This window comes from Myxocyprinus asiaticus, chromosome 20, assembly GCF_019703515.2.
Source record: "Myxocyprinus asiaticus isolate MX2 ecotype Aquarium Trade chromosome 20, UBuf_Myxa_2, whole genome shotgun sequence".
Taxonomy (NCBI): Eukaryota; Metazoa; Chordata; class Actinopteri; order Cypriniformes; family Catostomidae; genus Myxocyprinus; species Myxocyprinus asiaticus.
In genome coordinates, this window is record NC_059363.1 from 16,749,426 (window position 1) to 16,772,844 (window position 23,419).

Consider the following 23,419-nt stretch of genomic DNA (forward strand, 5'->3'; position numbering starts at 1 on the left):
AGCCTACTCTTTGCTCCGCCCTCTCGCAACAAGGAGCCCTTCTTGGATGACACCAAGATCAAATCTCTGCCTCTAACCGCACGTTGGAGATGATGGCATCACAGCTTGCGGAACTCACCGTGGTGGTCTAGCAGCTCCGCCCACCTCCTGATCCCAGTCCTTCTCAGGACACACTTCCATCTTCTTCGACAGCTTCCCATGCCCCAATGGCGCCCTGAGGCATGCATCCTCCTTCCAGCTCCGTTCGGAGGTGAGGGACCTGTTAGCACTTTTCTCTCGTGATGCTCACTGTTCTTCTCCTTGCAGCCCTCTACGTTTGCCTCAGACATGATGAAGACTGCATGTGTAATCACGCTCCTCTCCGGAAGGGCTGGAGAATGAGGAATGGCAATGTGGGATAATCGACAACTGTGCTGCGCCACCTATGACGCTTTCTCTGCTGAACTTCGCTGAGTGTTTGACCATGCAGCTCAAGGTTGGGAGGCTGGGAGGATTTAATCTGGACTGTCCCAGGGTAATCGACGAGTTGCCGACTATGCGATAAAGTTTCACACCCTGGCCACTTCCAGCGACTGGAACGATCACGCTGTGTGGGATCTGTTCTTGCAGGGACTTTCTGACAGTATTCAGGATGAGATTTATCCTTTGCACCTTCCCACTCGATTTGACGATCTGGTGGACCTGGCAATTCAAGTCGATCAACGCCTGACTCAGCGTCGTGATCATCGACAACACCGCTCTTCGCCCTCTCAGGCATCTGATCATCACCCACAACCCACTCCTTCTACCAGGTCACCTGACTCTCACCTTGACACTGAGCCCATGCAAGTTGGTAAAGTTCCTATGTCACATAAGTAAAGGCAGCAATGACTTAAGGGATTATGCTTCTCTTGTGCTCGATTGGGTCAGCTTTTTGCTACGTGCCCATTAAAAGACACCGGTCATCAGTAGCAAGGGGGTTACTAGCGAGCGCGTCACCATTGGACAAAGCCCCCAGACTTCGCACACTTCTCCCAGCCCTGCTGCAGATTGGTGCTGACAGTCATACTGTTTCTGCTTTGGTGGATTCCGGTGCCGAAGGGAACTTCATTGACATCGACTTGGCTTCTAAATGCCAACTTCTCAGGGTCCAATTGGACAAGCCCGTCACTGATCACACACTTAGTGGCATGAACTTGTCAGTCATCACCCATTCCACTAGGCCAGTCACCTTCATCTCCAGTAACCACTCTGAACAATTGTCCTTCTACCTCATCCAGTCTCTATCGACCCCAGTAGTGCTGGAACATACTGGTTGGTAATGCACAACCCACACATAGATTGGGCAACCAACACTGTTCTTGCTTGGAGCTCTTTTTGTTCTTCACATTGCCTTAACTCTGCTGTCTCACCTGTCCAGTCTTGTGTTTCATTGCAGGATAAGCCGGTGGATTTGTCCAGAGTGCCATTGGCATACCACAACTTGAGGGCGGTGTTCAGCCAGTCCTGCACCATGACCCTCCCTCCTCATCGCCCATACGACTGTGCTATTGAATTGCTTCCTGGCACCTCTCCTTCTCGAGGATGGCTGTATTCACTCTCGACTCCTGAGAGGGAGGCTATGAACAAGTATATAAACGATTCTGTGGCAGCTGGTCTTATCCGCCCTTCCTTATCGCCTGCAGGGGAGGGTTCTTCTTTGTGGAGAAGAAGGATGGCTCGCTTAGACCCTGCATAGATTATCGGGGGCTGAATGACATCATGGTGAAGAACCGTTATCCTTTGCCGTTAATGTCCTCAGCCTTCGAACTCTTGCAGGGGGTGTCCGTCTTTTCAAAGTTGGACCTACACAATGCTTATGATCTGGTCCATATCAGGAAGGGGGATGAGTGGAAGACAGCTTTTAACACCCATTGGGGGCATATCCAGGACCGTGTATGGCACGTCAGGCAGGTGCTTCAGCAACTGTTGGAGAATCGGCTGTTTATCAAGGTAGAGAAGTGCGCTTTTTATGCACAGTTGGTTCCATTCTTGGGGTTCATCGTTTCGTCCGAGGGAGTATGTATGGACCCTGCTAAAGTTAAAGCTGTCACTGAGTGGCCAACTGCAGATTTTCGCAAGGCATTGCAGAGGTTTCTGGGGTTCGGCAGTTTTTATCAGAGGTTCATTAGGAATTATAGACAACTCGCCGCACCCTTGACGGATCTCACCTCCACGCGCACTGACTTCTACTGGGCTCGGCAGGCTGAAGCCATGTTTTCTAAACATAAAGAATGGTTTTCTACTGCACCTATCTTAATTACCCCCGACCCTGCTAGTCAGTTTGTGGTGGAGGTGGATGCATCTGAGGTCAGTGTTGGAGCGGTCCTCTCACAGCGCTCTCCCTTGGATGGAAAGATGCATCCGTGTGCATTCTTTTCACACCGCTTAACACCGGCAGAATGGAATTACGATGTCAGTAACTGGGAATTGCTGGCTGTCTGGTTGGCCTGGGGTGAGTGGCGTCACTGGTTAGAGGGTTTGGGGATACCTTTCGTGGTTTGGACTGATCACAAGAACCTAGAGTACATCCGTAGTGCCAAACGTCTTAACTCTAGACAGGCTTGCTGGCTTGTTTTTTTCACACATTTTAATTTCACCCTTTCATATTGCCCGGGCTCCAAAAACATCAAGCATTACTCTTATCTCGAAGTTTCGAAATTGAGACCTCCACTGCCACCAGGGATACCATCCTCCCCGCCTCTTGAGTGGTGGGCATGGTTTCCTTGGAGGTGGAGGATAAAGTCCGCACTGCGCTACGAAACACTGCGCCCCAGCCACATGCCCAGCATGCAAGTTATTTGTTCCACGATCAGTTCGGATGCACGTCCTACAGTGGGGTCACTCATCCAATGTCGCTTGCCAAACAGGGGCTACTCGCACCCAGACAGTCATTAGACAGCATTTCTGGTGGCCATTGCTTGCGCGGGACCTCCTGTAATCCCCCAGCCAGGCTCCTCCAACTGCTGTTGGTCCCTTTGAGACCCTGGTCGCACATATCCATGGACTTTGTAACTGGTCTCCCCCCTTACCACGGCAACAAAGTCGTTTTGATTGTAGTGGACCGGTTCTCGAAGGCAGCTAATTTGATTCCCCTCCCCAAATTACCCTCAGCGAGGGAGACAGTGGTAGGGGTCATTAATCACGTCTTCCGCATTCATGGCCTCCTAGTCGGCATGGTTTCTGACAGAGGCCCCCAGTTTGTTTCACGTTTTTGGGCAGAGTTCTGTCAACAGCTGTGGGCTACAGTGAGTTTGTCCTCTGGGTTTCTCCCCCAGACAAATCGTAAACCTTCTTCTTGGAGCGTTAGTTTAGTTTGGGTCGAGTATGCCCACAACTCGTTGCCATTGTCGTCTACTGGGTTATCACCCTTCCAGTGTATCCTCGGCTACCAGCCCCCTCTGTTTCCCACCCAAGAGCCCGATGCTCAGGTCCCATCCGTTCAAGCCTTTTTGCAGAGGTGCCGACACACGTACAAAGCCACCAGAGAAGCCCTCTTATGGTCTAGTGCTCACGTTAAGAGGTCAGCAGATTGACACCGGTCTAAGCCCCAACTTATGTGTGCGGGCAGAGGGTTTGGTTGTCCTCCAAGGATATTCCACTCCGTCTGCCCTCACGTAAGCTCCCCTGTCACGGTTCCGGCATCTGTGCCGGCTCATTCTGTTGTTTGTTTTTCTCCCTCCCTCGTGTTCCACAGGTGGAACCGGCACGCATGATCTAGTGTTTCCATGGTTTCCGTTCCTGGGGAGGCGCTGATCATGCCAATGATTTATTCGCTCGCTACACCTGCTTCACTCTGATTGCACTTCCTACTTATTCCTTGTGTTTCCTCTCTTTCTTTGCCAGTTAATTGTTTGCACTGTCAAGTGTTAACCATGCTCTCTTGTTTAGTTGGAGATCTCTCATGTGTCTTTGGTTGCCTGTCTCTGCCCGCGTATCGGGAAGTGTGGTTATCTTCTAGTTATCCTTTGCCTGTCTTCGCCACCCAGTACACTTGGAGGAGGATTCCTCATTCTCTGCCCGCATGTCGGGAGAGAAACCTTAGCCTGAGCTTTGCTTTGCACCACACCAGCTTCTACAGACATCCTTTGGATTGTTCCTCACTCACTCCTCCCTTAGCCCACTGAGCTGCTACTGCTTCTAATCATCTCGCCACTGCAGCCAGTGCCGGATTCGCCAGTCATTGCTTGCTGAAAGCCCTTTTCTGTTGTTAATAATCTCATTGACTGTTCTCCTCTGCATTTGGGTCCCTTTGTCTCCCCTCACCCTCTTGACAGTAATATGATTAAGAAAAGCTCTAACATGATTAATTATGCTACATACAAAATTTTATTTTTAACAAATCTGAGCAACATTGCTTAAAAGGTCAGTTTCTTCTGTCATCATTAAACAGTGCTGGCCAAAATGTAATAAACCTATTATTTCAAATCAATAATCAATCAAATCAATAACGCCTGGACATCAAATAGTACTTAGGCTCAGACAGATGAAGTACCCTGCAGCCAGAAGCCTCATGAGTGTCAATATCCAACCGTATTATTGGCAAGGATAGCAGTGAGTGACAAAATCTAATTGTTCTTCAATGAGATCATTCCCAGCATTAATTAACTCGGCTAGGGTAGCAGCATTGGGGTGATAATGACAGGGGGTTTTGAGTGGAATGACATATCCACAGAGAGGTATGTGCATTTAAGTGGAATAAAGAACAGCAGTGCTAATATAATGAAGAGTGGTAATGTGAAATATGAGCTATCACCTAGTGACCACTGAGTGGCATTAAAAATAATCCTGTGAAAAGGTGTAACTATAACTAACAGGCTTTTCTTTTCTTTTGACTAAACAGTCATACCTAAAAGTATAATTTCTACACCGCATCACAAAAAAATAAAAAAATAAAAATTAAAAAAAAACTTAAACCTTTGTTGATCCAATATTGTTGTGTCAGCCTTGTCAGGATGCTCACACAAACAGAGCAATGTTTTGAGTGCCACAGTCCCACAGTGTTTACACTTTTCAAGGGAATCAGCCTATTAATGGCTTACTTATAACTGTCTCTGGATGTTAAGATGGGATAGGAGAAAATATCACCTTTAAGTAAAACAGTTATTTCTAAGATAGCATAACTCATAAAATAATCAAAAAATGTTCTCTGTCATTCCCCTCTCTTAAAAACGATCTTCTTTATTATACTAGCAATGCCACAATTCCCATATCAATATAGAGAGTTAACATTGGTACCTTCTTGTCACACACTCATCTGTGATCTTCTGTTCAAAGATGGCTTAGATGGGAACTGCTGAGGTTTCCCAAATGACTGCATGTCAGGCTCATGCACCCTGACACACAACCCTTCATAAAAAACCCGAGGCTGCATTGATAGTTGAATGAGATGGAAGGGAATCCAAGTTCTGTGCAGTGGGAAGCACAATGTTTTATCAATGTGTCATTATTGTGTTCAAGGTAGGGTCAGAAATAAACGGGAGCTTGGGGCAAAAACGCCACCAAAAGTGACAAAAATACCCTTGATATTCAATATGTGTGGGCAAAAATACCCCCATAATAAGGTCTTCTTTGTTTTATTTGTAACATCTGATACATTTCTTCATATTCTACTCTAGGCATTGTTATGCAAATTGTTGCATAAAACATAAGATATAATTATTCAGATGGAGAATATATGTTAGTAAATTGATCAAATTGAAGTATTTGGTATTGCTTTTATATGATTAGAAAACATATGCTGTGATAAAGCTACAAATGCCCCTGAAAATCAAATCCAGGGTACAAATATTGTCTAAATATATAATATTGTAATATTGCAAAACCTGGAACAATTTTTACTATTTTGATTAGCTTAATATATTTATTTTTTATTGTTCACAGAGCCAGAAAGGAACTCCACTAATGACTCTCATGAGAGATCCATACATCCTCATTGCAGCAGGTCAGACCAGTAACCACACACACACACACACACAAAACAATTCTTAAGGATTTTTCCTGAAAATAAAAGTGTGCACTTTAGGTGCACTCTGTAATTTTTTGTTAATGCTTCACTGGCTGATATGGCAGTGGTCCTGGATCCTGGACACCTTACACAAAATTTTTCAGTTCCTGATGCCATTACAGAAATTAAGTATTCTTTGAGCAAAAGTGTCCAATAGTTACCAAGATAAAGTGAATAGCATATGATCTCAACTTGTCGAGCCCCATGAGGTGAACGCAGCTTTTATTAGGCTACTGATATGACTTTTCATTTCATGTGAAAGAACATAATTCTAAACATATTTTTTGAAAGCACTATTCAGTTTTTATTGTTTCTCAACTTTTTATTGAGAGAACATATACTGAGTGCACCTTAAGAATGGATTCTGATCTATGTGTTTTGATAATATGTTAAACACAGTATGTTTTTTAGTTGAATATTTGATTGCAGGTGTGACACTGTTGAATGTGTATGCTTTAGTATGACACATTAAACAGGGATGTATTTTTGTGAGATAAGAATGAGAAAATGTCAAGTGTGTATATGTGAGAACAAGAGAAAGAGTGAGTGAGAGAGAGAGAGAGAGAGAGAGAGGGAAAGAGAGAGAGAGAGAGAAAGAGAGAGAATCTCCTCCTCTCCAATTACAGTGGCCTGAGAGTAGGAACAGGATGATGCTGTTTATTATATCCGAGAAAGGGAAAGAAAAATTAATGTGGGTGTGTACAGAAAGAGAGAATTCTTCAGAAGATGAATCCACTTACTCTCCCTCATTTTCTTTTTCAGGTTCCATTTGTTTTGCTAACATGGCCATTGCAATGCTGGAGCCAGCTCTGCCCATCTGGATGATGGAGACAATGTGCCCCAGGAAATGGCAGCTAGGTGGGAGAATGTCTTTATTGTTTTTATGCACACACACAATTCTACAATTGCAGTATTTCCAAAGTAATTCTCACTCTATTTATAAAATGGGTCATAATTTAGGATGGATTATTGATCCGTTTTGATTTGAGAGAGAAACAGGTAAGTAAAAAATAATGTATCTCTCATTTGCAGGACACAAGAGTGTAAATGTAAACACATGTAAGGATAAAAGAAATTATAATCTGTATTTTGTGGCTTTCAGTCAATGTCTTTTAGCTTTGAAGCCATCTATATGCTAGTTTACTCCTGAAAGTTGACAGAATTAACTTTAAACAGATATACACACTTACATTTATAGTCTTTCTCTTCTGGAAAAACAGACCAAAAATATTGATTACTCATCTTGCACTACACAAACTTTTTTTTTCTATCAAATGCTCTCTAGAATGAGAATGCCTGATTAGTAAGTAGCATGTTAGTAAGTATCATGGTTCATGGCTGTGACATAAACCAATGACTATTGGCTATTAAAAAAAGGGACAAGCCCTGTGCAGCCCAAAGTTTCAATAGGAAATACGTCAACAAAGAAAATAAAACTGCACTCTTTAAGCGATTTAAGGCCTTTAAAGGAATATTCTGGGTTTAATACAAGTTCAGCTCAATCAACAGCATTTGTGGCATAATGTTGATTACCACGAAAAATTATTTTGACTCCCTTTTTTTTTTTTTTAAGCAAACATCAAATGTGTACTTACAGTGATGTACTTACAATGGAAGTAAATGGGGCCAAGTTTTGGAGGGTTTAAAGACAGAAATATTAAACTTATAATTTTATAAAAGCACTTGCATTAATTCTTTGGTTAAATCTTGTGTATACTCCTGGGCAAAAAAAAAAAAAGAAAGAAAAAAATGGGCCAAGACTAAAATGGCAAAACATTAAGCTTTTAATGGTCTTAACCACAAACCATTGGCCAGGAAATGAGCAAGAGTTCATGTACTGGATAGTTTTTCCCTTTGATTTTTTTAAATGTTTAAGCCTTGTGGGTAAACTTACGGACAACTATATAGCTATAGAGAATATTTGGTCTCATCAGCTATTTGAAGCCATCATCATTGAGTGGAACAACACTGACTCTTCTTTCTGTAAAAAGCTGTCCACAAGAGCATAAAGGAATAGTTCACCCAAAAATGAAAATTCTCCCTTTAATCCCTTCTCTCTTTTTTCTTCTGCTGAACACAAACAAAGATTTTTAGAAGAGTATCTCAGCTCTGTTGGTCCTTACAATGCAAGTGAATGGTGGCCAGAACTCTGAAGGTCCAAAAGCACATAAAGGCAGCATTAAAGAAATCCAGGGGTTAAATCCATGTCTTCAAAAGTGATATGATAGGTGTGGGTGAAAAACAAATCAATATTTAAGTACTTTTTTACTATCAATCTCCACTTTCACCTTCTTTTGCTTTTTGGTTTGCATTCTTCGTGCATATCGCCACCTACTGGGCAGGCAGGAGAATTTATAGTAAAAAGGACATAATATTTATCTGTTTCTTAAGCACACCTATCATATCACTTCTAAAGATGTGGATATAACCACTGCAGTTTTAAGGATTACTTTTATGCTGCCTTTATGGGATTTTTTGAACTTTAAAATGTTGGTACTAATTCACTTGCATTGTGAGGACCAACAGAGCTGAAATATTCTTCTAAAAATCTTCGTTTGTGTTCAGCAGAAGAGAGAAAGTCATTTACATCTGGGATGGCATGAGGGTGAGTAAATGATGAGAACATTTTCATTTTTGGGTAAACTATTCCTTTAACTTACATTGAACCCAGAATATTCAGTTATTCTTTAGAAATCTCTTCAGCTCTGAGTAAAGGTTTATCTGCTAGTCATTATCTACAAAGTTTGTTGGATAACCATTAACCCTAACTGTATTGTGCAAAAATTTGTGTAAAGAATTCATGAAGCTATGAGAGCACAGCATTAGTCATGTTCTCCATACAGAGCAGATTTTCTCACTCTCGATTGGGTTTCTTTGGGTTTCTCCAAGGTTTTTCCTGCTGTTTCGGAAGCTTAAATAATAAAAAGAGAGAGAGAGTAAAGGTAGAACAAGAGGCAGGGAAAGGAGTGAGAGCAGGCAAGGGAGTGTCTGCGGTCTGACAGGATATTGAGGTGTCATTGGCAGGCAATGGAAAAGCAAGCGAGCTAATGAAAGAAGAGAAGGAGTGAGAGAATGAGAAAAGCTGCTTCATAACAGTGTCTGTGAGACAAACAGCTTTAAGATCAAACTGATAAAGTGTCTTCTTATCTGAGCCCTCCTCTCTCTCTCTCTCTCTCTCTCCTCTTTCCTTTTAGGGGTTGCATTCGTGCCAGCCAGTGTCTCATATCTTATAGGGACCAACATCTTTGCTGTTCTGGCTAACAAAATGGGGAGGTAGGAGAGGGAAATTAAGTTTTTTCTTATCTTCCTCTGCTCTACTATCGGCTTCCTCTGCTTTGGGACAGGCCTAAATTAGACTCTGTTGCCAGGTTTTGTGTTTGTTTACCTTTTTTTTAATTTTTATTACAGATCAATGCAAGCATGTTGTGATGCTTACTGTTGTGATTTTGCTTATAATAAACCACAAGCACTTAAAAGAGTTTCCCATTATCAAAATGTGTCATGTATGTTTGTCTGTTTTTACGTCACATATGACATTCTTTTAAAAATGCCTGGAGATGTCTCTAAGAAAAGAAAAAAAAATGTCTGGCAACATTAAAATTTTCATTGGAAAACTCAACATGGGCCTGCAGATTTCCACTTTGACATTTTAATATATGTCATTATCTGGACTGGTTCTTTTGCTGTGTCCTGAGTGGCCCGGGTTTGTTACTGAATGTCTTAAACCTTAAAGGGATAGTTAAAATTCTGTCATCATTTACTCAACCTCATGTTGCTCCAAACCCATATGACTTCCTTTCTTCTGTGGAGCACAAAAGGAGATGTTTGGCAGAACGATAGCCTCGTTCGCCATTCACTTTTATTGTGTGAAAAAATATTCAATGAAGGTTATTCGTGACTGAGGCTAACATTTTGTTACATCTCCTTTTGTGTTTCACAGAAGAAAGAAAGTCATATGGGCTTTAAGCAACATGAGGTTCGCAAATGATGACCATGGGCGACGCTAGGGGTGGGATTCCAGGGCTTAAGCCCTGAATGTTTTTATCATCTTCTAGGAATGTCATAAGTACCAGTACTTTGGTACCAAGTCAATACTAAACTATAAATATATTTTTAATATTAAGTAATATATATATATAAGTATTGACTTATGTACTAAATTTTTGGTTATACCAAATACCGACAGTTCAATTGCCACACGCTATCTTGTGGCTGCTTTCCAGCACGCGGGTGTATTTGCGTGCATACAAGAAGAGCACTTGCGATTGGCTCAAAATTTGAATGGCCTTTCTTGGTGAGACACTAGAAACTGTGATGACTTGAAAAGGAATTTGCTTAATTTCATACACAAGCGTTTTTTGCATAACTCTTCTATTAAGACATAATACTGTGAACCTTGCAATCTTTGGCAAATCCAGCAATTATTTTTTTCTCATTAGCCTATCTACAGCCTGTTAACTTTCTTTACTAGCTAATTAAAAATCACTAATCAAAGATACAAAAATGCCAACTGTTAACATAATACGCATTGTACTACAGAAAGCCAAAAGGTGTTTTTTAATCACGTTTTAAAGTACATAATGCTAAAGGAATAGTTCACCCAAAAATAAAATTCTCTCATCATTTACTCACATAATTTGTGTGAACTATTCCTTTAAAATCACTTCTGTTCTTTGAGCGCATCTGAGGCTGAGACAAAAGTTAGTAAGACATTTTAATTCCAGTAATATATTAAGATTCACACATTTAAACTTTTATTATACAGTAAGTGTATTATATTCTGTTATTTCATTATAGGATGGCCCCATACTATGTATCTACAGAGATTTGAGCTAAGCCCCCAATATCCGCTGACCCTAGAACTGCCCTTGATGATGACAGAATTCTCATTTTTTGGTAAACTGTCCCTTTAAGAACTTCTGGTTCAGAACAACAGGTTTTAAGGGAGAACTGTTTTTGTTGGCTCTGTCATTAGCTTTTTTTTCATGCCTGTTTTCTCACTTTCTTTCTGCATAGGTGGCTGTGCTCACTTATTGGGATGCTGCTGGTTGGCATCAGCATTCTTTGTGTAAGTTTGAGATTAAATCATTCCAAAACTGCCTTTCTCTTTAAAAACAACAACAACAACAACAACAACAACAACAACAACAACAACAACACCACCAACAACACTGGTTAAGCACTCTTTCCAAATGAATGAATTTTTAGCACCAAGTGAATAAAAGCCCAAGACTATAATTTTTAGTCCCTCTAATATGCCAAACTGGATGTAAACACACAGTTTACAGACGAGACCTAATTTTTTGTTCCCATTAGCTCTGTTTAGGGCTTGAAAGAAAATGTATTTGAAAAACAGAGCCCTGACACTGTTTACCCTGGAAATATGAGATTAGACTAGAAAACCAGTTCGGAAGAGAATCAAGTACACACTTGAAGTTTTGCCTATGGAATAAACATCATTGTAGAAAAGTGAGAATAACACTAGTGTTGGACAGTTAAATGGCCAGAATGTTTCTCGTATGTTTATAAGTTAATGAAATTAATGTGCTGTAACAAACCTTGTAATTAAAATGATAATATGCAGCAGCTCTCTTTATTTAGCTCTGCTCATTGTCCTACAGGTGCCTTTTGCAAAAGATATATACGGACTCATTGTGCCAAACTTTGGAGTTGGATTTGCAATTGGTAAGTCTGACCTCAATACAAAGTATTACTTTTTTTTTAAATCTATTTCTTTATTTCTTAAAATCTTAATGCACCATGTTGATTTACCCTAATTATTACTATATAATAATATCTAAAATTCCATATTTAAGAAATGTTTAGTTAATCATTTGTGGTCTGTAGGTATGGTGGACTCTTCGATGATGCCGATCATGGGCTATCTTGTAGATCTGAGACACGTGTCTGTGTACGGCAGTGTGTATGCCATTGCTGACGTTGCCTTCTGCATGGGCTTTGCTTTAGGTAAGCAACAAGAAAGATAACTAAAATTATATCTAATTCTGTTCAATCCATTATGAATGTCTTAATTTAATTTCCCCATGGGACTTTTTAACACATTGAAATTGGCTAAATTTATAAAGAGGCTCAGTTAACACATGTCTGTCGTGTAGGTCCATCCGCAGGTGGTGCGATCGCTCGGAGCATCGGCTTCCCTTGGCTCATGACCATCATTGGTGTGGTGGACATCCTGTTCGCTCCTCTCTGTTTCTTCCTGCGCAATCCTCCCGCCAATGAGGAAAAGATGGTTAGACCCCACCATTGATTATCGATTCAACATGCATCACACATTACATTCATGCTGTGACATCACAGCCAAACTACTCACTCACATATACAAATTTTGAGGCAGTGTTGAAGCTGATATGCATATGCATCTTGAAGGAATAGTTTACCCAAAAATGAAAATTCTCTCATCATTTACTCACCCTTATGCCATCCCAGATGATATTATACTGAACTCAAATGAAGATTTTTAGAAGAATTTCTCAGCTCTTTTGGTCCATACAATTCAAGGTAAAGGATGCCAAAATTGTAAAGCTCCAAAAATCACGTAAGTCAGCATAAAAGTAATCCATAAGACTGCAGTGGTTAAATCAATGTCTTCAGAAGCGATATGATAGGTGTGGATGAGAAACAGATAAATAATTTGTTTTTTACTATAAATTCTCCTCCCTGCTCAGTCAATCTCCACTTTAACTTTCACTTTCACATTCTTCTTCTTGTGTTTTTGGTGATTCACACTCTTTATGCATATCACCTCCTACTGGCAGGGAGAAGAATTTCTAGCAAAAAAAAAAAAGAAGAAGACATTTCGCTTCTGAAAATATGGTTAAAACACTGGAGTCATATGGATTACTTTTATGATGCATTACGAAGCGTCAACATTTTGGCACCGATTCACCTGTATTGTATGGACCTACAGAGCTGAAATATTTTTCTAAAATTCATAATTTGTGTTCAGCAGAAGAAATAAAGTCATACATATCTGGGATAGCATGAGTGTGAGTAAGTGATGAGAGAATTTTCATTTTTGGGTGAACTATCCCTTTAACACTTGGAGAATGTTAGAGTTTTCTAAGTTAAACTAAGACTGAAAACAATATATAGCATTTATAATAGATTTTGGCTTATATAGTCTGACTCTATAAGGAGAAACTGTTTCAATGTGAATGAAAGCTGATAATAGCAAAAAAAAGAAAAAAAAATATATATGAAAACAACCTCCAGCTCAAGACTGGTTTTTTTCTTTGATATGATTTATTTGTGATTTCATGACTCATTTCCTTATTCTCTTTATTATTAATATTATTATTACAATAACAATCATATTGTTCACTCCACCTGGCAAAATGCTTTCCTTTTGATTTCATCTCTAACTTCAAACCACTGACAAGGTAGAATATGACTGAAATAGAAAATTATGTTACAGAATAGATAGAAATAAAAACTGCGCAGGATGCCCTCAAGCAGAGATCAAAGAGTGATGCTGATCGAAACAGACTTGTGCATTTGCCCTTAAATGCTGCTTGATCAAAGCCAAGCATCACAGGCTTTCTTTCTCAAGAGGGGCACTACACTGCTCCTGATGAGTACTTGCATGCACACACACACACACACATATATACACACACACAAGCACACATTTTCTTTGTGTGCTTACGTGTTCTTCATGAAAGCCTCATTCAATTACAGTGAAATCAACCCACCATCTGTCTCACTGTTTCTTATATATGTCTTTCTCAGGCCATTTTGATGGACTCTAATTGTTCAATGAGGACACGTTCCTACTCCACCCAGGGCTCCAGCTACCAAATGGGTGACGATCTGGATCTAGAGAGCCCTGAATAGGCCTCATCACTGTCCTTGGCCATGTATGTCACCCAGAGTATCTGTTTTGTTTTATGAATGGGCAAAACGACAGACTTTAAAGAAAACCTATAATGCTGATTTGTGAGAATATAAAAGGGAAAACATGCACTTTTATCCAGTATAACAATGTTATTAACAAAAGTCGTTTCTAGGTGCACATGTCAGAAAAATGGGCAGCTGATAAGGTAAAATATGGAGGATTCAGATATGAATTGGTTTCGTTTAAATATGACTTCTGACAGATATGTATTGTATATTTATTGTTTGTTTGTGGTGGTAGGAAAAAGTGTGGTCTTCATATCATATCTGTTGGTCCTGTTGAAGTCTTTTCATAGGTGAAAACGTCATTTAAGGTGCATTTGACTCAGCTAGATGGATTATAACACCTTGAAATGGGCCATAAAATGTTTTCATCCTTATCATAATCAGGTGAAAATGAACAGTGTCAATTTTCACACAGAATAAATAAGAACAGCTGAAGAACATTTTAGGCGAATTACTTACGAGATATTTACACTAATGATTTGATTTGTGGCTTTTATTTCAGTTCCGGCTTTTGAGCAGACAAACAGGACCTGCAGGACCTAAGCTTAATACATAACAAAATCTGCATAATGTTTTTTTTTTTTTTTTGTGTGTGTGTGTGAAAAAGCTAAAGGTCCGACTACATTAGATAATCAAGCAAGTGAGTGTCATGTGTCAACAAGTCCTACTGTCTTTGGAAATCTGTTTTATATGTGTGACTTGTGTGGTGTCAACTGAACATGATGTACCATACTCCTATATTTAGATTTTACATGGTGATATAAACTTTTAGTTTTGTTATATGAAGTAAATTATTACTGTATAGCATCCAGATACCTTAGGTACTTAAAATTATATTTTGCTTTTAAAGTGTATATAGTATATATATATCTATATTTTAGTAAGTCATTTGAATGTGCTGGAATGCTAATATCTTCATTTGTACAGGATGCCTCAATATTGCTCTTTCCCATAGTCATTTTCTTTTCTTTTTCTTTTTTCCCTCTGTTGTTTTGGTTCTAGCAAATGTGTTATCATGAACTGGCTGTGAAATGAAATGGCCTTAAGGAATGCTATATTGCGGGTTCAATACAAGTTACGCTCAGTCAACAGCATTTGTGCCATAATGTTGGTTACGACAAAAAAATAAAATAAATAAATAAATGTTTTTACTTGTCCAAAAAGTGAGGTTACAGTGCGGCACTTACAATGGAAGTGAATGGGGCCAATTTATGGTGGGTTTAAAGGCAGAAATGTCAAGCTTATAATTTTATAAAAGCACCTATATTAATTCTTCTGTTAAAACCTGTGAATTATTTTAGCTGTAAACATTGTTTTAGGGTTTACGAAGTTGTAACATAGGTTAAGACTTTACACAGAAAAGGTTAGTAAGCAATTTTATCACACTAAAATCATGTTAGCTCGCATATTGTTTATGTCTTGTGGTTATACTTTTAATGTTTACAGATTGGCCCATTCACTTCCATTGTATGTGCCTCACTGTAACCTTGATTTTTGCTTTTTTTGTGGCAATCAACATTGTCACAAATGCAGTCAATTAAGCTCAACTTGTACTGAACCTGGAACTTTCCTTAAATTGAGCTCCTAAAATGGTCATAAAACCCTAAATGCTTAAAGCCATATAAAATGACTAGAGTTTTATGAAGACTATAAATATTTTGTTTCATGTAAGTATTTCTTTATTTTCCAAGGGACATGGTCATCAGAGGTCTGTGCAGGCCATGGTGTGGTTTCCTTAGCCATCTTTTTTATTTTTGTAAAGATACATCATATGCCTTAAAATCAGATAAACCTGCTGCAAACACTATTTAATGGCAAGTGTTAGGTATGTACTGTATGTACACTGTTTTTGACCCCATAATAATACTGTTGTGCCAAGGGCCTAATTTAACATATGCTAACAAGGTAAATTCCTGGTAAACCTAATATTTAAAAATCCAGACAGCTTCTTCCCATCTTTTGTTTACGTTATATTCTAAAAAAGCATTTTGAGCCTGCTATATACAAACTAATCTTATATAGTGAGTAAATAGGTCTTCAATATTGTTTCATGCTCCTTCATTTCCTGGTATCTAAGTACTGAGGACACCATGTTCTCTTATTGCCCACAGGTAAATGATTTGATACACAGCATGTTTTCCTCTGGAGCTAGAATCAGTTTAATGCAACAACTTTAACCCAAACAAGCCTTTGAGAAAAATCATGTGAGCTCAGTTTTAGGTATCTGGGTAGGGTTGCACCAGCTGTGCGTAAGGTCTCACGTAAGTTGGGACATAAAGTTTACACTAAGGTCTTAGTAACTACTAGTTAGTTTGTAACTAAGTCAGTGCTTAATTTGGTTGCACCACCTGTTCTTAAGGCAAGTCTTAACTAGTAGGTCGTAAGCTCTCCGTAAAGTAATGCGTAGTCGCATATTATGACGTTTACCTGTATTGATCCAATAAACATCTTTCCAATTTGTACACAGATGTATTAAAAAGCTGTGCATTTCAGTTTGATGTTGTTATGGTTGATGTTCAAACCTTGTTTGCTCATGTAACTGTCAGCTGTAATAAATTATATCCCCATTAAAATACCATACGTAACAGAAGTAGATTTAATAAATAGCATATTTGCCCTGTGTAAATAACAATATATAGGAACTGTATCTAAAATAAATAAAGGGTGATAAATAAATACTAATACAACAGGCTGGAAAAATAGACAATTATTCATTTTCATGTATATACTGTATTTTGAATGTGTTGAAACTTGACACCAGGCGATACACCCTGAAAACTGCACCGTTAGGTTGGTTTAATGCTGAAGAGCTGCTTAAAAGTATGTTTTTTTTTCTCTCTCGTAAATGTAAACGAGTGTAAATGCCAGCACCATCATATATGTCGAAATGATTGATGCCTGTCATGCAAAACATGAGCTCACTGATGTCATTAAATATCATTCTGCTTTTTTATTCCATCAGTTACGCCTGGTTGGAGTCTGCTGTAAATATTTAGTTTATACGTAGGGTTACGTCCTACCTAAGTTTAATGGTGCAACGCTCAAATATTTAGTAGTGCGTAAATTGCCCATTTACGCCACAACTAGGCAAAGTTCTAATGTACGTATAGCTGGTGCAACCGGCCCCTGGACAACTGAGCTTGTTTGTGTTAGATATGAGAGATGGGGCCCCCACACTCATTCCTCTGTCATTAGAATTATAATTATGGACAGACCAAATGCACATGGGGCAGCAAACTGCACATGTTGTTTTCCACTATTATCTGAAACAATTCCACAGGTTTAAATGTAAACACAAGTATAAAAACCTGCTCTAATTAGCCCAACACAACTGAACCAGCTAATCAAGGTATACAACTACACATAGGTGTTACAGAGGATAGATGGATGCCAATTTCTAGAAACAGGACTGAGCACCCTAAGCTTAATCAGATTGGTAAATGTTTTGCCAATATTTGCTAGGTTACTGTTGCAGCAGTTTCCTTTAAACTTCAATGTTGTTTCTTAAACTGTTTGCCCATTAAGGGTTAAGAGTATTATGTATATAATTTAAATTTGTTTTTATCAAAAACATATGTGTATGTGCCAATGTCAGTGTGTGCCTTCAGACTGGTATGTCTTTTGTTTGTGCTTTAACTATATCAACTTCAGTAGTAATGGGTTGAGTTTTTTTTATCCAGTATTTGGTCTGGTGATCAGCTTGAGAGCTGCAAGGGAACTACTGTCTGTGACCAGAGCGGAAAATAAATGTTTAATAAGACTGAATGTTCATGTTTCCAGAATGATCTTAATCATTATGCGAACAAAGCAGGGTCTGTATTATTGATCATTTCATTTTGGATCATAACATGATGGCATGAAAAGAGAACCAGCTAGAATGACAATTCAAGTCTATTTTATCCAATGACAACCCATAATGCTTTATACTCCAATCAAGCACTAATATGTTCTATTGATTTTAAAAGGTGCATTGGGCTTTTCTTTACTGAATCAGCCCAAGGCTTAAGAGTGTTATTTCCCCTTATTTATTGTTCAGTCTGGCAATCTTGTTAATGGGTCCACTAATAGAAAGCCACCTGCTCCCAATAATCCTAATAGCTCGTTGCAGCATTTTAAACATGTAGCAAGTTTACGATAATCCTGCAATACACACAAAAGGAGTGACTATCCATACATCAGAGTTTAACAAAGAAAATGGTATCAAGCATGTAATCATAAGGTGTATGTGTGTTAAAAAGTGTTAAGATGCATAAGAAAAAAAAAAATCACAGGGGAACATTTTCTATTTTATTTCTAATAATTTATCAAGTGCATAAGCAAATATGATATGTCAGTGCGTAAATGTCTTGCAGCAAGTTTAAAAGCTGTGCACTTCTTCAGTAGATGCCCTCAACCATAATTAAAACCCACTAACAAACAAAATAATATTTACATGAAGCAAATACAACAACAAAGATGAACCCACATGTTGAGCACTATATAAGAGTTCAGGGAGAAAGGACCGGTTTAAAGTGACCTACATTACTAGGCTATTTACAATAGCACTTTAAAACATGATACAGCTTCCAATAAGAACAACAGCTTTCCCAGAAAAGCATAACCACAGTTTGCCAAGGCGGATATGATGCTTTATATTTTGTTCTATTTGTTTGTTTGTTTTTCCACTGTGAGATTGAAATAATTGAAGAAACATGAATGCATGTGTTGGTGTGAGAAGCACAGCATAACAGCAGCAGCAACTAGACAAACAGAACTAAAACAGCAACAAAAGATTTTCATTCATTTTTATGACTTACTGAGTGTAATATTTTAATGTAATTTCTTTAAGTGATTCAAAAGGAAAACGCTTCCCTTCTGGTTTGTGGTTCCATGAACACCATATGCAAATACTGCACAAGCAAGAATGTGAGTCTGATTCTACCAGCTGAATAGATATTGTACGACCAGCAGGAACATTAACTAGGACACCACAACTGTTAAAGCAGGTTGCTTTGACCCTACATATTTCTGTTCGCCCCCCCCCCGCCACCCCACCCCCTTTATTAAAGGCCTTGTCATCTGTCTTTACAAAAAACCTTATATTCATGAAGAGAGACCCAGAAATGCATGTGTATTGAATCAACTGGATCTATTTTCAATTTTAAAAAAAACAATTAAACTGACATACATAGACGGAGGCCACAACATAAGCACTATAGTGTTTAGGCCCCGCAGACAAGCTATAGACTGTAAGGAATGCATTGGCTTTTAGAATTATGGAATACTGTGTGTATTGACAAAAGAGTTTTTAATAATGTATTTTTTTAGTGTGACAGGTGATGTGTAGAGTGGTGAATGTAATAATTATTTTAAAGAGTCATTTGGGAGATTCATTCATTAGTATACGTGTGAAATGAACTTTCAAATGCGGCAAAATATGCTCAGACACACTGATGTGAGACAAACTGAAAACTTTCTATTAACAGAATCAGATTACCAAAACAAAAGAATACTTTAACAAAAATGTAACTTGCTGACACATTCACACAAACATAACCACTCATCTAAACCAATTGAAGCATCAGTTGATAAAGATTAGTAATACGTTTGTAAAAATGTCCTACAATTTTTGAACTCGTAGAGGCTCAAAACAAATTCATTGTGACATGATAATATAATGTGATTATCGAAAACATACTTCGAAACTGATATCATGTATGCAGTAGAAATATCCCTCCCTCAAAAAAGAAAACAACATTACATTGGCTTGGAGTAACAAATATAAATGACAAAAAATGGTCCCCAATATTATGCTGTAATAATGCCAAGATTATATTTCCTATGAGGATTTCCTCTCAATTCAACATTTAAACATGTTAAAAACATATTAAACAAAACAAAAAACTAAATAACTGAAAAATTAAACAATTGACTCAAACTTAAAATGAGTCAAAAAGTAACATGATAAAAGGTACTTATCAGGAGAGTACAAGGTTGATTAGGAACCAATATGTACTACTAGAATAAAAAAAAAAAAAAAAAAAGTCATGTTACACTTTCTGGACATCATGTTCTATGGACTGCTTTTCAGGATATAATCCTACCTTTTGTAGTGTACATAGTGTAAGGCAGAGGGGCTTGAAGCTCAAAACAAAAAACTGTGAAGTATTTCCAACCATGAACATCACCAAAAGCACATATTACTGCAGACAGAGACTTATATCTATATTAAGATGTATGTTACTCACACTGACACTCTCTTTTGAAGCTTGTTATGATTAAAAAATGTATTGCACCTTTTCAGGTAAGGCAGGTAAACTCAGTTTGATCATGATTCCATGAGAACTCAGATGGGCTAGACCCGAATTACATGTATTTTTGTAATACTGCAGAAAGCATACAAAAAGGTGGTTTAGTCCTCTTCAATAGTTAATAAGGGACCAAAAATAAAACAAAAACAAAACCAAACGAAAAAACAATATTTATTAAAAAAAAAAAAAAAAAAAAATGATTAAAAAGTAAATAAAATCTGGTAAACTACTGACACTCACAAAATTCCTCATATGACAGTACATTTCCATGATCTTCTGGCAAATATCCATGAATACTTTGTAAACCTTGCATTCACTTGTGGGATGCTCATAGGTCATTCTTAAGCCTTGCCATAAAAAAAAAAAAACAAAAAAAAAAGTATGTTCTTGAGTCTCAAGCCCCTGATGCCCCTTGTCATCTCTACGGTAAAGCCTCTACACAGATTTGCTCTTCTGTAATCTCATCCAGCATTGGAACGTCAACTGGACTACAAATGTCACTATCGTACACCTCTGTGCCCAGCAGCGCCTCATCCAGACCCTCTGTTTTCGCCTTTGGAAAGCCATGCTGCTCGGAAGGTGAGGTGCTTTCTACAGACTCTAGGTCTTCAATGCCAGCACGGTAGTGAATCATGAGTAGAGTCAAAGCTTGGAGCCGTTCACCAGACTTTGCAAGAGCTGCAGAGATCAGGGCCTTTCGTCGGGTGTCAATCGTCTCTCGCTCTTCCACTATCAGTAAGTTGTTGTGCTCCAACTCCTGGTCAATCTCCTGCTGTAGCTTGTCCAACATTAACTCTAGTTTCTGTGAACGTTCATCTGTGGGGAGGCCACGGTAAAGATCTCGACCAATCTCTTTTACAGCAATGAATACACTGTCATCCAGCCCACCTTCCTTGCGAACCAGTTTTGAACCACTGCTACCAGGTGGCTGTTTAGAAGGACTGGCCCCAACATAGGTCTCCGTGTCACTGCTCTCGTTGTCGGACGTGTTAGGCGTGTGTTTTGGAGAAGGTTCTACAACTCCTGGTCCCATTTCTGCAACCTGTTCTGAAAGCCTGGCTTTTGGCACCTGCCTCAAATTGAGGAGGCGTGAACTAGTGTTGATAATGTGACGCGTGAGACCCGTCGTTGCCCGGTTGATAGTTGATTTTGCCTCAGGATCTGCCCCACGGCGGTCTGAGGCTGCTACGCAAAAAGGGTGCTCAGTTAGACACTTCTCCTGACACTTCTTATGACAGACATAAGAACAGGTCATACACTGCGAAGCAGCTTTGGTCCATACCTTCTTCTTGCAATACTCGCACCAAGTGGGATTCTGGAACTGAGTGTCCTGAAAATTGTGCCGCATTTCCCCGAACTGCATGCCGCTGTAACTCAGTTCATCCCGAGTTACCATGAGCATTTGCTCCCGTACATTTTCTTTGTCTTTAAACTCCTCTTCCTGGAGACTCCCCTCCCATTCGCGTTCCATCAGTCCACTGAACATATCTGACTCCCCGTCTCCCAGGTAAGTGAAGTTGAGTGTTACGTCTCCATAGCACAATTTCTCATTGAAACCTTTGTGAGTACTCAAGCTGCGCAAAGCGGTGCGGCTGACACTTGCTCTTGGTTCAGGGGCACATATTCGGAATGTGCTCTGATATTCAGCAGACGATGTTGATAAGCATTCCATTGCAATGTGCTCCAAGCGCAAGCTGACATGCCCCAAGCACAAGAGACTACCGACCTTGAAGGGGTCCTTGCACCAAAGTGCTACATTGAGGAATTTGTGGTTGTTTTCTACCTCAAAGACCACCGAGGCTTTATTCCAGCGAGCATTTCTGTTGCGATACATGGTCTCGGATGATTCCCAGAGACCCTGTTCATCTACACTGTCCCTAGTGTTGGTGGAGCTCTCAGATATCTTGTCTTTGGCTGAATCTTGCTTGTTTGTGCCTGGAATACTGGGGATTTCATCAGTGGGCTCTGGGAGTTTACTCAAAAGCTTTGGCTCTGGTGATTTAACAGGGATTTTGTCTGCCGGTTTGTCCCCATTGCTAGGAGCGGGCTGTGTTTTCTCTGGACATTTTTCCACTGCAGACTCACTACCTTCCACCATATTTTGGGTTTCTGAGGTGGCAGATGTGACCTTAATATGGGGCCTGGGAGGAACAGGAGGGCGTGCGGGTGGTGGAGGCGGGGGCACCGTTGGTCTCTGTGGTTGTTCGCATGGTTCAACAGTCTTGTGAGTTGGTGGCTTAGGTGATTCTTTGGGCTGGGGTTTGAGCGGGGACTGAAGGTTCAGTCTGCGGTTTAGAATTGGAGAGATGGAACCAAGGGGCTTGGCCAGGTTCGCCACAGTCTTTTTGGGGCTTTGGTTTACAGAGAGCAAGAAGTCCTCTTTAGTGTCAACACTGACTGGAGCTCCAGTTGATTTGGACTCCACGATTAACTCCTCAAACTCAGAGTCCATGTCTCTGTTATCAGTTATGTCCATGGTGGCTATTGGGGCTGGGTCCTCCTCATAGCCCCCAGGCTGGGGAAGGTAGACGGGCTCCTCCATAGGCCCTAAGGTTTCCTGGAGTGGCCCTAACCCAACAGTAGGCACCTGGTGCCGCACTGGCCTCTCATATAAGACTAACACTCTCTCTCCAGCTTGTTTCAGCAGCTTCGGCACTTGGACAGAGGATGTCACTTTGACTCCTGTATAAACAGACGGATGTAAAGAAGAGTTATGGAAGCTTGTTGCCACATGGCCACAGTATCCTTGAAAAAAAATAAATAGTGACTGAGTTTGCCAAGTCGGAAAGCTGAGCAAAATGCTTAAAGCTGTAGTTCACCGAAAAATGAAAATTCTCTCATCATTTACTCACCCTCATGCCATCCCATATGTGTATAACTTTCTGGGAATCTCCACTTTCACATTCTTTCACATTTTGAAAGTGAAAGATTTATGGTAAAAAAGGACATAAATATTGATCTGTTTCTCACCCACACCTATTATATCGCTTCTGAAGATATGGATTAAACCACTGGTGTTTTATGGATTATTTTTATGTGGCCTTTATCTGATTTTTGGAGCTTAAAATGTCTGGTCATCATTCACTTGCATTGTAAGGACCAACAGAGCTGAGATTTTCTTCTACAACTCTTTGTTTGTGTTCTGCAGAAGAAAGAAATTCATACACATCTGGGATGTCATGAG

At 39.5% G+C, this 23,419-nt stretch overlaps 2 protein-coding genes across 4 annotated transcripts in view; one reads left to right on the plus strand and one right to left on the minus strand.

Moving 5' to 3' along the window:
• Positions 1–17,710, plus strand: part of slc18a2 (solute carrier family 18 member 2) — a 31,042-nt gene extending 13,332 nt beyond the window's left edge. The window contains exons 9-17 of one of the 2 annotated variants that reach the window (XM_051646526.1): positions 5,902–5,962; positions 6,788–6,883; positions 9,220–9,298; positions 11,042–11,093; positions 11,647–11,710; positions 11,873–11,992; positions 12,142–12,275; positions 13,775–13,902; positions 14,448–17,710. In XM_051646526.1, coding sequence (XP_051502486.1) covers positions 5,902–5,962; positions 6,788–6,883; positions 9,220–9,298; positions 11,042–11,093; positions 11,647–11,710; positions 11,873–11,992; positions 12,142–12,275; positions 13,775–13,879 — 711 coding nt within the window. In that variant the 3' untranslated portion in view covers positions 13,880–13,902; positions 14,448–17,710. Of the gene's footprint in view, positions 1–5,901; positions 5,963–6,787; positions 6,884–9,219; positions 9,299–11,041; positions 11,094–11,646; positions 11,711–11,872; positions 11,993–12,141; positions 12,276–13,774 lie in introns of both variants that reach the window. The other variant, XM_051646525.1, reaches the window with a different exon arrangement.
• A 509-nt stretch (positions 17,711–18,219) lies between these two features.
• pdzd8 (PDZ domain containing 8) overlaps positions 18,220–23,419 on the minus strand; it is a 69,975-nt gene continuing 64,775 nt past the window's right edge. For both annotated transcript variants that reach the window (XM_051646510.1, XM_051646508.1), the window contains one exon: positions 18,220–22,917. In XM_051646510.1, the coding sequence (XP_051502470.1) occupies positions 20,657–22,917 (2,261 nt within the window). In that variant the 3' untranslated portion in view covers positions 18,220–20,656. The remainder of the gene's footprint in view (positions 22,918–23,419) is intronic.